Raw genomic sequence first — 17,025 nt, forward strand, 5'->3', positions numbered from 1 at the left:
CTGTTGACAGTGTTCTACTTTGGGCAAAATAATCACAGAGCTAGAATTCATTCGCCACCAGACGTGGGTACATGGGCCCCGCATTTACTGTAACCAACTGGTGCTTGGTAGGAGAATGATTGTGGAGAGTTTTTTATTGACCAAGTTTAGAATCTGTCAGGGACACAGATTTGATTTACACTTAGAGATGACGAGACTCCTTCTAATGCTAGGGTAAAAGGATCCTCTTTATATCTGTTGTATGAGCTTTGTTACATCTGTCGCCACTTAGCTATACTTTAAGGGACAATTTGGTTTGTGATATGTCAAACATATGGGTTGATATAATAATCAGCTAGAATATATGCAGAACATATCTGTGTGCCTACTGTGACAATGATACTTAGGTGCCTGTGATCTGGTTGGAGAAAGACTTAAAGTTACTTATGTATGTAACAGGGCACCTTATCAAGAATTTACTGTAGCAAGACAGGAAAATACAACTTTCTTGTTTGTTCTGCAGCATTGAGAGAAGCATGCATTCTCTCCTTGGGAATGGAAGACTGTCTGCTCCATTCCTAAAGATGGAATCCTTCTTGTTTCCAAGGAAGATAAACAGGCTCTTGGATGGTCCTAGATTTCGTGGTTCAGGCTTTTAGGACCATCCTGTGTCTAAAGACTTTGAGAGAACAACTAAACTTCATTATTGTTGAAAGAGATTGGGAAAGAAATGCTAGTTGTCATTAGAAGATTGGCTGTTCTCTCTCTAGGGCAGAAAAAAATTTCCAGGGTGAGGAAATCAGAGACAGTCCATTTTTATGGGTAGTTGAAGCTGGTACTCTAGTTGAAGCAGTGCCTTGGAAGTCCTGAGGTAGGTATGGTGACGTGGGTGCTAGGAAGGACTGAGCGCTGAGACAACTTTGACACCTATAGTGAAGTCCTCATGGCTAACTTGGCACAGAGGCAGGGCCGGGTGGCATGGAGGGCCTGCATCGAATGCTACCAAATGTAGCCAAGTCACTTTTAATGGGGCCATAGGGTTTAAACAATGAGTATCTCCCGGGGCAGCAGCAGGGGTCACCATGGGCCATTGACAACAGGCCTTGCCTATATTTTTCTTCATTGTGTCACCTTTTGGGTCTGATACAACTCAAGGGGTGAGGGAAGAGCCCTTAAACATGTCTGACATTAGATTTCTTACTGACCTTGCTGAGTCTTGGCCTTCACTTCTGAACTGATTTGAATTTGATAAACACAAAGATGTGATGTTTCTTGCATCTCAAGTGTAGTGGAGCAGTTCAAAGCTTTATGTGCATAAATTCATGTATACACACATGTATACTTCTCTTTCCTACCTCCCTGACCTTTATGTATCCGTCCCGAAATGTCTTTGTCCTCATTTGGCCACCTGGAAAATGCTTACTCAGTATTCAAAATTCATGTCAAATGTCACTTCTCCTTTTTGAATAAGCAGAGAGTAGGGAGTCTAAAAATAATTCTGGCTTTCTGATTTGCAATATAAAGATAATGCCTGCCTTGCTTGGATCACAGACTGGTTGTGAGAGTTTTACGAAATGACTTATACTAAAAAGACAGAAGGTATTTGAGGTTGAGAGAGCCACAGGAGGAAAAGCATGGAGCAGAGGACTTTGGAATACATGGAGGCAAGGCCCTAGGCAAACCTGTCTCGATGGAGCTGAAGATTTATTTTCCATTTTTTATTTTTGGGTATGTGTGGCAGAAACAATAGCCAAAAAATGCTTGTTTAGTGTGACTGAATTTAGGGGAGGATCTTGAAAATCAGGAAGACGACTTTTAACATAATGAGGTGGTTATCAGGAAACAGTTTCTTAATAGGTGACGGAGCTATTTTGAGTCGATTTAACTTGGGAGTGGTACACAAAATTACTTTTATTAAAGGATGAAGAGGATGGCTAGACAGAAAGATCAACGTGGATACAAGCAGATTGTGAGAGTGTCAACCATGAGTAGGTTTGAAACATAGGCTCAAGACTGAAAATATAATGGGCTGTTTTGGAAGTAGGAAGTTTTTAATTTTAGGAGGCGACCCACCTCCTAAATTTGTAGATAGAGTGTGGTTTTAGTATGTGATGGTTGAATGAAGAATGGATGTACTAGCCTGTGAATTTTGTGAGGGAAGGGAGTGTTCCTGGATTGTTCAGTCTCTTCACAGTGCCTGCGACATTGCAGCTTTCAAAGATTTGCTGAGGAAATGAATGAAGTAGCTTGTCAAACATTAGTAAGATATTTTTAGCTGTAGTTCAATTGCAGTCTGAAAAAACCACTTTTAATTCCTTCCTCAGGACAGTTTCTTTTTAAATAACCTTTTCCCATTTCAAAGAGCAAGAGGCTGTCCCTGAGAGCTGCCATTCATGTTCCGCCATTTACTGGTCTTCTTATGAAACGATGAACCAGATGGTCAAGAAACTTTTGCACAGAATCTCATCGTTGATGTCCTCTAACACGAGGATTAGACATGATTCTGAATCTACTATTTTTGTCTTTTAATAAAATGCACTAATCTTTTATACTTTATGGGTACCCAATTTATTTTGGAAACTATGTTATTTTCATCAAAAATTCTTAACTTCCAGGAAAGGTCCACCAGATCTGACTCCCTGGGTCTTCCTATTTTAAATATATCTCTAACAAGCAAACATAATAGGAGGAAGAAAAGAAGCTCACACTTATCAAATCCTGCTATGTGCTCTCTGCATGTTATTTAATCCTCTCAACAACCTTTTGAGGGTGTGATGCTGTTTTTATTTTACAGACCTGGACCCTGAGATGTAGAGATGATGTAAAATATAGTTAAGATAATACAGACTTAATGAGTGGCAGAGCTTGGATTTGAACCCAAGTCTTTCTGGAAACAGTTTGTTCCTGTCCCATCACATTGTGTTGCAAGGCAGAAATAATTCCAGGTGGGCTCTATTTTTAAATAGATCCGGGATCTGACCACCTCTCCTCACCTCCACGGCTACCAGCTGGTCAGTGTGTCCATGCTGTTTCCCTCTGTTACTGTAACATCTCCTGTTTTCCCTGTTTCTCTCTTTGACCCCTACTGTTTATTCTTAATAACCAAAGTGATCCTTGTAAAATGTAAGTCAGATCAATAGCTCTCTATTTCACATAGAGAAAAGCCAGAGTCCTTACAATGGCCGCAGTGACCTGGCCCCTCTTTCTCCCTCTGACCTAATCTGATTTCTTCCCTTTGCTCATCTCGTTAGCATGCCAGCCACACATCTCCCCAGATCTGTGCAGCTAATTCACTCACCCTTTCAAGTCATTGCTCAAATCTCATTTTCATTGAGACCTATCCTGATCCACTATTTAAAACTGCAACCCCAATGGGACTTAAAATACAGTAATCTAGGATTTTCAAGCTCTTGATAAAATTCTTTAAAATTCTACAATTCTCTGCTTCTATGTTAAAGGATAACTATTTCTTTCAGGTTGAAATACAGAATTGGAATATATCTAAAATACCAGAAACATACATAGCCTTAAGTGGAATAGTGAAGACTCACTTGGTGTTTTTCAAACACTGTGTCTCGTGAGAAATACATTTTACATTGTGACCCAGTGTATGTTTATGAAACTGAGATGAAAGCTATATGAAATACTTAGCATTTCTACATGTTGTATACTCAGATATTTTCTGTTGAGTTCTGTTCCTTTCCATGATCTATAAAATTGATTTCATGACCCACTTATTGGTCACATCTCATCGTTTAAAAAATATAGGCCTATTGTATCTCGAATCTCATTGAGTCAGGAGATAAGATATGAATCTTGTGTGTTCACTTCATGAAAATTTAAACTGTGGAGAGTGACAACTGAATCTTTCCTTTTGAGTTATTGATGTGTGACTATTACTTTACAATATTCACGGTCAGATTAACAAAAGTCATATAGATTTAGTTGCATAAGTAGGTAATTAAATAACTTAAAGTGCTTCTGTTTTGTTAATATTGTTTGCTAATGTTAGAACTCTTGTGTTAGAAATGCTATTTTCCATCCAGTGAAACAAGAGATTTCTATCTTTTCTTCCCTCATTTTCAAATCTCAGTGTTTTCATTTTCAATTGATTGGTGTTTATTTTCCTACCTATATTGATGTTGACTACTAACAATGAGGAAAAATACATAATAATGAAAAAATAATTTATGATCCATCATTTTAAAGTATCACAACAATAATTAATACATAACACTGCATAACCTAACACACATTTAAATTTTTTAGCATCTTAATTTCTGAGCACAGAAAACACTTAATACATATCATCTCTGTAATATTCTCTAATATAGTATAGTCTCTAAATTTGAAATTTCCTAATATGATCTTTCTTAAAAGTAAGAAACCCGTATTCCAAGCTGTCTTTCGTCACTGTCCTCTTACATGCAATACTCCAGTAATATCAAATTATTCAGCCTATCTCTTCCTGCCTTCCTTCCTGCCTGCCTGCCTCCCTTCCTGCTTGCTTGCCTGCCTTTTTTTTTCTTCCCTCTAACTAATATTTTTGAGCACCTGCAATGTGCTCCCCATGGTAGTGGTGATAAAATAAAAGACATAGTCCTTGCCTTTATTGGACTTAAACTGGATACTAACCTCCCCAGTTATGGAAGTGAAAACAGGAAGCCTTAAAATTGCTTGGAAAGCCAGGGGTGGGATTAGATTCTGTGTATCTTGATTTACTTCTAGCATTAGAGACTGATGGAATCTTGGAAGTGGCAGAGGCATTGGAAGACATCGGTTCAGTCCTCACACTGTAAAGATGTAGAAGCTGAGTCTCCTATAGATTTAATGACATGTTGAAGTCACAGCTGGAACCTAAGCTGGTTTCTTTTTTTTTTTTTAAGGATTTTATTTTTTCCTTTTTGTCCCCAAAGCCCCCTGGTACATAGTTGTATATTCTTAGTTGTGGGTCCTTCTAGTTGTGGCATGTGGGACACCGCCTCAGCGTGGTTTGATGAGTAGTGTCATGTCGGCTCCCAGGATTCCAACTGATGAAACACTGGGCCGCCTGTAGCGGAGCGCACCAACTTAACCACTCGGCCACAGGGCCGGCCCCTAAGCTGGTTTCTTGACCATGCTCTTTCTATATCACCTTCTGTCTCTTTATTGTGATATGGTTTTCCCAGATCTCGTGTTGTCATATACTTTCATATGTGGTTTGTGCTGTTAAAGACCTCTCTTCACAACACACACACTGAACTATAGACTTTTACCATTATTGGGTCTGTTACTTGAAATTATAATTGGAACAAATAGAGATGCGTCAGTGGAAAGGCAATGAAAGAGGGCCATTAAGTGCTAATAAATGCTTCTCCTCATGGGAGTGGAGATCTTTTCTTTTCTAAGTATTTGAGCTCTTTTCACTGGTGCTTTTAAGTGGCTAGAAATAACACTTGCCACACGCTTGTGGAATACTCTAGATGCCAGGGGGTTCATTTCTTTCTCTATTTGAGTTGAGCACACTGTGCTTGGAATGTGTGTTGATTCTTTTGTTTAACCTTTCATTCCATATTTTGCATTAACCTTTTCTCATGGCAGGCAGTAGAACAATAGTGAGAGCTCTTTAGGTAGCTGATGACTTTGGAGGAAGCGGATGAAAAGGTTAAAGTTAGAGGTATTTTTATTTTGATGTATTTTCCTTTTCACACCACCCAAAACTTTAGATACAGTGTGACAAACTGAATCTGGCTTATCCTAAAGCCACATGCCTATGGCTAACAAAAGAGAATCACTACTTGTTGCTATGGAGATATATTAGCTTCGGAGACAAATTTGGGTAAATAGTTACATTTAGTAATAATAAGTACATTTAGTATATAGTAGTAATGATAATAAGTACCTTTGGAAATAATAAATATATTTAGTAATTTATTTAAAACTTCAGGGTAACTTACTACTATTTCTTCTGAAAATAACTATAATGATTATCATCATAATGACGTGAGCTAACATTTTTTGACCACTGACAATGTGCCAAGTGTTACTATAAATACTTTAATCTTGTCTACAACTTCAAAATGCAAAATGCTCTGAAAACCAGATATTATTTTTGTAACTCATTTGGCAACCCTGTATTGACCTAAACTCATTTCCTGGCAAACGTGAACTGAGTGATGCGAGGCTATACACTTTGTCTTTGTCTCTGTTAGTGTGAATGTTCATTTGTTTTACTGCTGTCAGGACGTGAGAAATTCCACTCTCTACCCCTCTTGAATTCTTATGGTTGGACTAATAATAAAATTGACACAAAACCAGATGAACGGGAGAAAAAACAATTTAATACGTACACATGGGAGATCATAAAAAAATGATGCTCAGAGAGTTAACAAAGCAGGCAGTTTATATCTTTTTACACAAAGAAACAAATTTGCGAGGATTTGGCAAGACAAAGAAACTTAGTTTTGGGTGCTTAATTAGTAAGAGTTTAAGGAGAGTTTGGGTTTGGGGTAGTAAGTTAGTAAAAAAATAATAAGGTTTGTTTATATGGGCCTCTTGGCCCTGAATACCCTGGCTCTGATAATAAGGATGTAGGAAAGAGCATCCCATCTTTCACATGGGAGATTTATTTCCTGCTTTCGCTGGGAACAGAGAGAGCAGGGTCAAAATGCCATTTTTGCATAGGTTGCTTCTCAAGTAACTTTAATTCAAAATAATCACTATGCCATTGTGGCATATTTTGGGGCAGTCTCCCTGGGCCCCAACACTACAAACATATCAGTGTGTTTGATTCCAGGGTGCTGCCTCAGATTTCATTACACAGTATAAGTTCTATGCATCATTTTACCTTTCTCAAATCAGAAAAAAATTAAGCTGCATATTACATTTGGCCACAGCAGATGAAGCATTGTATTATCCCCCACTCCTCAATTTACAGATGAGGAAACTGAGCCAATTAAGTAGTAGATTCTGAATTCAAACCCAGGTATTTTAGTGCTAGAATCTGTGCTGTTATCCACCGGGCTATACTGCCTTAAAAAAGAAGTATTTAAAAGCATTTCACAGAAACAAATATTATATTAGTTATTTACCTAATAAAACTCCAGTAAAGATAGAGAAATTCACATTTGAGTAGAATTACCCCATTAATATCTTTCTGTTCTGTTTCCCTTGTTAAATTTTATCTTAAACCCTAATGGCCATTGATTATTTAGTAGATTCTGCCAGTCTTGATTGTTTTATCTTCAACCTAATGGTCTGTTCTCCTTTGGACTTTTTAAATTTTCAAAAGCTTGTGTGCTTGTTTTTAAAACATGCTGTTAGGTCTTAGGAGGAAGAGTAAATATTGCTGCTAAGGCAAATGATGCTTTGAGTTGCTATCTACTCTAAATAAAGAAGGAAGCCACCAAGCAGTTTAGTCACACACTATGAGTTTACTGACTATTGGTCGACATGTAGTTTATATACTTTTCTTGACATATACAAATGGGTAATATAGTCTAATGGGTATACTCGGAGAGGTGTAGGTAGAGATAGTAATTGTTATGTTTAGTCATTAATATGCCTTCTTTAGTCAGCAGAATATATTGAGTAGTAAGCAGGAGTATGTTGAACTCTGTTATGTGCTTCCTCCAGCTACTTTTAATGCATTTTAGGCCTTGGAGGTATTAAAATATTTTTCCTAAACTTTCACTGGGAATATAGTTTCAAGGGTAACTTTTAAGATAAGAAATAGCTAAATATCTGTTGTGTGTGCATATCTTATATACATATTATAAATATATATATGCCTATATATATATCTATTAGATATTAATTGAGTGATTTTTCCTTCTTTATTTCCTTGATCTTTAAAATTTCTGTGGTCAATGCTATCGGATCATAGAAAAAAATCAATTAAGCAGACAAGAAAAAACACTTTTCAGGTAAGAAAGTAAAATAATAGACCACGTATATGATATCTATCTCTTTAATTAGGAATGTTTACATATTTATTTTTAGAAAATCACTCCTTAAAATTTATTTTCGCAATAAATTAAGTTTTAATTCCTAGAATACTGACTTTATTTGTTCACCAAGTCACCATTGAGCACCTTCTTTGTGCTAGGTGCTGTGCCAAACACTGCCTCACAGAAATGAGGTCCCTGTCCTCAGAGAATTTCCTTAGGGGAGGGGATGTGACTGGTACTCTGGAGTAAAGAAGAGGAGCATCTAAACATACTGGCATCTCAGAAATGCTTCCCACAGGGGGCTGTGCCAGTATTCTATCTTTAAAGATGAGATGGGTAAAGGAGGGTGCAGTGGAGAAGGGCTTCCATGGTAGAGGCATCAACACAGAGGTCTGAAATTACTGTGAGGTCAGTTGGGAACCAGATGTTCTGGGAATAAAAAGTTTTCCTGGGGGAATAATACATGAGGCTTCTACAGTGTTAGGGAGGAGCTGGATCCAAGGATCTACTTAAATCTCTCCTTGATAGTTAGAAAATCAGATTCCCATTCTTTTTAAATATATGATGTGGCTATGGCTCTCTGCTCTGTTTTAGTGGAGAAATTGACCTATACCTTTTTGGCTTCCAATTAAATACTTAATTTTTCTTCCAACATCTTAGAAGAAGTGAAAACAGAAGAACACAGTGTTGGCTAGCTTACTTCTACTTTTATCTGTGCTCTTCCCTTCCAGCCCCCTGCCAAGGAACTGGTAATAGACATTCAGCACCAAGGACAGTAACGGGGCCATTCTCTAAGTCAGGCCTTAGTAGCGGAAGGGTGGAGGTGGGCTGCTGGACGAGCCCTGTCCTCCTCATTGGGATGTTTTCTCTTGCCCTTGCTTCTTCTCCCTGGGTATGGTCTTCCACACATGGGCTTTTCTTTGCCGCTGTAGTGTCAAATTACAGAGGTCTAAGATTCATGTATGGGCTTCATAGAAAACGGGCAAGGGAGGCCTTTGAGCCTCGTTGGTACTAAGCCTTAAGCCTGCCTCTTAATTAGGCCAAAGGGTTCCATATGGTCCCCCTCATGTTTCCAGGGTTGGGGAGGAAATGTATTGGGGTTTGAGGCAAAAGCCATCAGACCTTGTTCTTTGTACATGCATCTCTTTTAGAAACCCTGCAGGAAGGGATGCCTGACAGGACCGAATGTTAGCATCCTGGGTTTTCTTACTCCTCTTTGATCTATAGCACATGTCCTCAAGGAGGGTGATGTTGCCCCCAAGGGGACAAAAATTGATTCTTGGGGGCAAAAAAGCTTACTGTTTTTATGTATAAAGCACAGATATATATATGTGCAGTTCTGATATATGGTATATCTGCGTATTAAAATTTAATGGGGGGAATTTAATGGTGAAAAATATCTAATAAGTTTCCTTAGGAGGACAATAATAGAAAGAAGGTTGAGAAACACAGTTTTAAAGCATAGTGTCTCTCTCTCTCTCTTTTTTTTTTCTTCTCATTCTCTTTCTTAGGAAGTACAAGGCTGGTTCAGTGATTCATAATACCAGCACGATCCTAGACTCTTTGTCTTTTTTGCTCTGCCATCTTTTGCCCATAGCTCCCATCTTCCATCTTCGAGATTGTCTTTTAGTTTAAGATGGTTCCTGCAGCTCTGCTATCATGTATAACTGAGAGAGAGAAGAAAGAAGAGGGAAGGGCAAAAGGTACATATCCGCTAAATCAGACCCTTTTAAATATCCCTGATGTCACTCAACAATCTCTAATTACATCTTAAACTGATTAAAATGTAGACATTTCATTTGCACTGGAGGTTGGGCAATGTAGATTTATTTGTCTATTTAGTTATCTCGTAAAGTTGGGCACGTTGCCATTCCCAACAAAACTGGGATTCTGTTAATAAGAAATAAGTGGGAGATGGATATTAGGCAGGCAAGTAGCCGTCTCTTCAGTAGTCCCTTTTGTCATTCATTTGCATGGCAGCTACCCAGGGTAAGTTATAGTCTGTTATTTGGAATAGAGCAGTAGCTAAGTGCCTCTGCCGGTAGCTAAGTGCCTCTGCTTTAAGCTGGGACTCATTAATCTGCTTTAAAATCTTGAACAAACTGGGTTTGTGAATAAGCAAATAAAATGGATTAAATATGAAGGCATTAAGTTCTTGAGAGTGTTTCTTAGTGGGGAACACACATGGTATTTGTAAACTGAGAACTGGCTTCTTCATTCAGTTTACAGATCTCTGACTCAGGAACTTCTGCATTTTGAATCTTGCAGTCAGAACCATTAACTATTGATTAGTTAGATTTAATGAAAATATATTGCTTAGAAATTATGTTTTATGAATAAAAGTTAAATATCGAAGTTTCATAGATGTTAGTAAAAAAATAAAAACATTGTGTTTCTAAGCCAGCTGTGATAGCCTAGAGGTTAAAGTTCGGCATGCTCTGCTTTGGCTGCCTGGGTTTGGTTCCTGGGCGGAGAACCACACCACTGTCTGTCAGTAGCCATGCTGTGCTGGCAGCTCACATAGAGGAACTAGAAAGACACGACTAGAATATACAACTATGTACTGGGGCTTTGGGGAGGAAAAAAAATAAAAATAAAAACCTCCTTCAAACTCTTAAAAAAAAAACAGACAAAAATTTCTGTTTCCTGCAGTTGGATTTGTAATTATGTTTTTCAAACAAAGTGATGGTGGTATTTATTGAATATCTCAAATTATAGAGTAACTGATAGCAGCAAAATGTGATCTTTTACAAATTTGTGAGTGCTCATATTCTTACTGTGTGACAAGAAATTAGGAAAAAGGAAACAGCAGTGGAAAATTTCCAATTAAATCCATGGATTTTGGCATAATTACTTCCTTCAGCAATTAAAGTGGCATTGTAATGGTTGGCAAAGCTTCAGGATTAGGGCACGCAAACACAAAGCCATTTTAATAGTGCCATTGTGTTCAGCGTGTGCAATATATGACCTCACTGCTTCTTGGGGGAGGAGGTGGGCAGGATTTGGCAGTGACCTGTCTGTCTGCCTCTGTTCTCTCTCTCTCTTTCTCCTTTCCCTCTCTCTCTCCTTTTTAAATTGGGTTATCATTTTGAAGTACTCTGAGAGAGTAATCTGACAGGAATTATTTTGGAGCGCATAAAATTATACTTAGTTTTTTAAAAAGATACTTCTCTGTTTTTAAGGAATGATTTTTTAAAAAAGTGTATTGGCTTTTTGATTAAAAAAATTGTTTTCTTCAAATTCTCTTCCATGTCTTTAAACGGTCGGTAATATTGGCTCATCTGACGTTCTGTATTTTGTACTTTAGTGAATACTGTAGACTCTTAAACATTCACAATAAAAATATTGATTTAAATGACCTCAGCAAATTATTGGTAAATTGAAAGTGATCTTGCCTGTTCTTTCTGTCCACGTAAAATGCTGCTTAGTTTTCTGCCTATCGGGGACTCAGACATGGGATTGTTTTCCTTCCCTGTTATGAATATACAGGACAATGAGAAATCTTCCTGAGAGAGTAGGTAGAAAGTATTAAAAATATTTAATACTTGGGCACTAAAGGAAACACTGGGGGGAACACAAGGTTAGGGAGCAGACATGTAACTAGACCAGTATGACAAGTGTGTGTTGAGAGCTTAGGTAGAGGCATGTACAGGGGGTTCCAAAGAAGCCTTCTCAGACATGATGACATGGATCTGAGTGTTGAAGATTAAGTAGGAGTTGGCTAGAGGGAGAAGTGTGGGGAGGGCACCCCATGAGGGGAGCATGGAGTGCTCCAAGGCACCGAGCCTGAGAGCACAGGTGCACACAGAGACCACACTAGAGGGCAGGGCTGTTTTTCTACTTTGTTTATGGTTTGGATTTCATACTAAACAATGGGAGTCATTTAATGACTCTAATTTTAGAGTCTGGAAATGGTGGGATGGGACTTATGTCACTGTTGAGGATGGATTGGAGGGTGCTCAAATTGGGTGCAGGGAAATTAATTGCGAGGTTATTGTGATAGTCTGTATGAGAGTTGGTGACATCTAGAGTGGTGATTGAAATAGAGAGGAGAGGATGCATTTAAGGGATATTAAGAAGGTAGAATGAGCAGGACTTGGTGACGATTCTGGAGCATGAAGACAGAGGAAGATGGAGGATGGATGATTCCTAGGTACTTGGAAAAAAATGCATGTGAAGGCCCCCAAGGTCTGCTCCTGCTTCCTTCTCCAGACTGTTCTCCACTTCGTTCTGACCTTTCTTTAGTCCACAGTTCCTTAATGTTCTGTGTTGCTTTGATCTTCCATGTCTTTGCGCATCCTGATCCCTTGTGGAATGCTTCCTACCACATGTCTCTTCTCTGAAATTGTTTCTGGCCAGTCCCCCAAGCAGAACAGATTATTCCCTGCTCTTGGTCAGTGCTTCTCCTTGTGTGGAGCTTAACCAGAGTACCTCTCACGCTTATTGTAATTGTGTGCATGTTGTTCTCCTCTAAGACTAAGCTTATTTATCTTTGAGTGAATGAGCTACACGAATTAACTCCTTGGAGAGTATGAGTTATGCCTCTCATCTTCTGTCAAGGGCAGATGTTAAATATTTATTTATTGAACAGATCATCTAGTTAAGGATTATTTACATCTATAGTGAATAAAAGCATCTCTGTGGTTACTTTCTTTGCTGCTAAGGGAGAAAGTTCCTTTTAGCTTTATTGATACAGCAAGTGTGCTCTCCTTTTTTAGTCTTCTAAAGGTCAGTCATTTTCTAGTGGAGCGATAATATTTCTCGGTAACTAAGTTTCTGGAAGAGCCAATAAGAAATATTATCGAGATGGTTCTTAGACCACAGTGTGGGAATTGTCCTCTACTTTTGTGCAGGAGTCAAGAAATCATGAAAAAGCATTGGCTTATTTCTGGAAGACCAGCTGTTAAGACTGTGCAGATTAGTGCTTTATTAAGGTGGGGTGGGGAGAGAAGAAAGGCATTTGAGTTGTAGCTGCTATGTGGCAGAGAGGGAAGCACTCCTCTTGCCTGAAAATCTGTGCAGTCCAACCATAAATAAGGCGTTCAGGCAATAGAATGGAGTCAATTTAATAATGCTTAGTCTTCAGATTACTCTTCTCACCCTTTACCTTGAAGATCCGTTTTGGAGGAAAATGGCCTGCAAATTTTCTTTTTATTTCTATATATTAGACTATATACTAAAAAATGTATAGTTTAAATTCACAGTAATACTAAAGGTACAGTCATTATTTTTTCTGCATTAATTTAGCAAAGTAATTTTCCCATAAGATGTACTTATGGGAAAACCAACCACCTATTATAGTGAAAATAATAAAATTCAAATGGTTGCACTCAGTGGCTAATGGATTATTCATGATTGTTTGTGTCAGTGCCTTGGCTCCCTGTTGATGGAGCAAGCATAAGAAACTGAGCTTTCCAAAGCGGTGCAGCTTGTCAACAGCAAGGGGGGACAGTTCAGGTGCAGTCTGAGGCTCCCCATCTCCAAATTACATTTGTGAAATGTTAAAATATTGTGTGTAGAGCCTTTTTTTAAAGATGAGAGAATGCTGCAATATAGGGAAAATACACTGTGGCTATATTGTAACAATGGTAAAAGTAATAGTACTACTTTTTTCTGTGAGGCTTGGGTTTTTAAAAAAGTTGCCTTATGACGCTTTTCATTTGACCCATAGGATTGTCTCAGTTTAGTAGCAAAAGAAACTGAGGTTCAGAGACAATTTTGCCCACTCAGTGGTGGAGCTGGGGCTGAAAGCGAGGTTCTTTGTGTTTCATTTGAGGCCTCACCCCTTAGCCCTCACAGCAGGAGTGTGCTGGGCACGTGGTTCTCATGCTGCTGGATCGTAGAATGACATGAGTCTTCAGGATGCCAGATTAGCCACTCACTCTTCAGAAGGGAGAAATTTCTCTTTAGTGCTTTGTTGCGCTTCAGCGACTTTTGTCAAGTCAGGAGAGACTTCCAAATAGCAAGATGTCATTACCAATTCTTTTGACTTTTGGTGAGAATATATGTTGGAGGTAGGAGGACTGGTGAGAGCCACGAAGGGGGTCAGTAAGTATGAATTAGTAAGAAAGGGGTTGGGTACCTGAATCCATTTATCACTTTTAATGCAAAGTTCTATTTACTTAGTAAAAAAGCAGAGAAAATATTTAGATGTATTGTGGGCTTTTCAGCCAAACACATGATGATTATTTGCTATTTAAAATGTTTGCTACCTTCTATTTTGCTTTAATAATGTTCAAAGGGATTGTTATTAAATCTGCATTAAAAATATATGGTCATAGCTTGAGTTGAAACAGATCCCAGCCTGAAGATATTAAGTAACTAAACCTCCTTTCTTCTCCTTCTTTCCCTCCTTCCTTCCTTCCTTTTTCTCTCTCTTTCTCTTTTTATTGTTTTTGAAGAAAATATTTTGATTCTTTAAAGGGCATTATGCAGACATTTATAACCTGTATATTTCTCTTTGGCATCTATATATCCTAAAACCTTATTCACGCTCCTAAAATCTCAAACAGATGTTCTCCAGCTCTTTGCTCTGAAGTTTTGTTTTGTTTTATTTTCCTTTTATCCATTTGTTTCTCAACTTATCTTCTTCCTTTTTGGTTCTAGGCACAGAGTAGATGCTCTGCTTGCTTTGATTAAACTTTAAATGATTACTGAAACCATCCAAACTAGCACATATTCTAATATAGTTCTTGGAGAATATTAAAAGAGTATTTAATTATATCTATTTAGATATGAAGGAGAGTATCGATCTGCCTCTTTTCTGAACTCCAATGTAGTTTATCTGTTTCCTTCTTTAATGGTTTTCTATGTGCATGTCTTTATCTGCTCATGAGATTTCAAATCCCTGGTGTCCACCTAGTGCAGGGCCATGCTCACAGCATCTCCCTAGCACTTCTTAGTTTCTTAGAACATTTTTTTTTGATGAATAAATAATATTAGTTATTTAGGGTCACATTTTTTAGAGCAAATACAAGTCCGTAGTTTCATTATTCTCTATTTTATTCACTTACAATGACATTCCAAATGAAACTTAGCCCTTGGAATTAAGGAGTAAAGTCATTAACTTAGTTAAGATGCTGTTCAGTATTATTTCCTCTGTCAGAATGTACAGTAGCATTTGCAAAATAAATTGGTGGGAGTAGGGGAAATTTTGCATCATTGTTTTCTCTGTAACTCTCCATTCTAAAGTATCAGGGGAGCTGAAGGCTTGGGTTTTGCAGTATTCTTATTGGCCTTTATCTATTTCCTAAGCTGCTGTTCATTGAAATCCCATCTGTGTTGAAGCTCTGTTCTGCCAAATTTCCTGCAAAACTCATAGAACACCCCATGCTGATTGTTGAGTAACGTATCCTGACTTGAGGCAGGTGGTTTTTACATTGTGATGAACATCAGGATCCCCTGGAGCTTGTTAAGAGGGCAGAGACTGCACACGCTCCCCTGAACATTCTGAATCTGTAGGTTCAGGATGGGTCCTGGCTGTCCGTGGTTATAACAGTTTCTGATGGTCCCAGAATGACTATTTCAGAAACACTGCCATTGAGTCAAAAATTTATTTTCAATGGACTTTTGTGATTTTTAAAATGATGATTCTTCTAAAAGTTGTGATGCATTCTAAATGTGTTTAAAAGCTTATAGGTATGCTTATGAATTCTTTGATATTGCAGAATCAGTACTGATTTATGTGACATTGCGGATGTAATTATAAAATACTGTCCTTGCTGTAGTTTTATTGGTCTTGTATATATTAACATATCATTTTAAACACAATCTTTATTTAAAAACTCCCTTTTTAGTAAACTCCCATCTATCAGGAATGAGAACAAACAAAAACACAAATTGCAATTTTTTTTTCTGCTGTTAATTTCTACATACACAATATTTACCTCTACTTAATCCCATATTTTATGTGTGACTTTTTACTGGAGAAAAAATTCAGGATATTTTGAAGATACAATCTAATGTGCCTTTATTACCACTAATAATGGTCAGTATTTAATGGTGTTATATTGATCCTGAAGTTGGACAGACTACTGAATTTTTTATTTACCAAAAAGAGTTTAAGGATTAATTTCTGTATCAAATGTTTTTATAAATGCTGATGTTCTGAAAATAAAAGTGAATTGACAATACATAATAATTTATTGCAAGCTTTTATTAATTTCAGCTAAATGAATGATGTATTCCAATGAGGTCATTATGATAATGCTCATGGATTAATATTCAATGTAGAGGGCCCTTCCCCTCTTTTTTTTTTTTTTAACTTTGCAAATGCTTTTTATATAAGATGAGCAGATCTAGCATTCTTTAGACATGTGATACATGGAAAGGCTGGGAACTAGGAGAATTACTATGGAACTTGACTTGTAAATTTGTAGGTGATCAGAATTCCTTAAAATGCCTTAATCTATTATTCCTTCTTTTTTTTTTTTTTTTAGGGACTTTCTCCCTCGAGGGTCAGGCATCGTAACGAGACGGCCTCTTGTGCTGCAGCTTGTTACTTCCAAAGCAGGTAATGAATGAGGGTATTTGCTACATGGATGAGTACATCAATGGTACCTATTGCCGCCATTTCTGGATGTTGGGTTGTAGCAACAGAAATGTTTTTGTGATCATTCTGCTCTGGATAGCTGCCTAAATTTCCCTCCAGTGCTCCCTACTTCATTGTTCTTTTAATTCATTTGGGTACAGTAAAGGGAAAGCCTTATTTGCATATAGATTTTTAACATCTATTTTTTATGCCTTGAAAATAATAGTCTCATTGTAATACAGCTATATAATTGTAAAATATAGCATAGCTACTAATATTCCTTTGGTATACTTCCTTCTTGTATATGTGTGTTTGTTTGGGGATATTTTTAAGTAGCAAGATTCAACATCCATTTAATGTCTGTATGCATATGTATAGTGTATGTGTGTCTATATCTATATCCATATCTGTATCTACATCTAATGAGCTATGCTTGTCCTTTTTAGGACTTGATAGGCAAATGAGCTTTGTTTTCATTTTTATTTCTTAGCAACTGATGTGTTGAAGTTTTTTCATGTTTATTTGGTGTTTGTATTTCTTCTTTTGTGATTTGGCTATTTTTATCTTTCCCCATTTTTTTGAGAATTT

The 17,025-nt window shown here is 37.5% G+C and overlaps 1 protein-coding gene across 31 annotated transcripts in view; it reads left to right on the top strand.

Moving 5' to 3' along the window:
* DNM3 (dynamin 3) overlaps positions 1-17,025 on the top strand; it is a 567,669-nt gene that overhangs the window by 114,508 nt on the left and 436,136 nt on the right. For all 31 annotated transcript variants that reach the window (XR_011438995.1, XR_011438997.1, XR_011438996.1 and 28 more), the window contains exon 2: positions 16,346-16,419. Coding sequence is in view for 17 of the 31 variants with exons in the window: in XM_070267670.1 (XP_070123771.1) it covers positions 16,346-16,419 (74 nt within the window). In the remaining 14 variants the exon portion in view is untranslated. The remainder of the gene's footprint in view (positions 1-16,345; positions 16,420-17,025) is intronic.

The sequence above is a fragment of the Equus caballus genome, chromosome 5, assembly GCF_041296265.1.
Source record: "Equus caballus isolate H_3958 breed thoroughbred chromosome 5, TB-T2T, whole genome shotgun sequence".
Classification (NCBI taxonomy): Eukaryota; Metazoa; Chordata; class Mammalia; order Perissodactyla; family Equidae; genus Equus; species Equus caballus.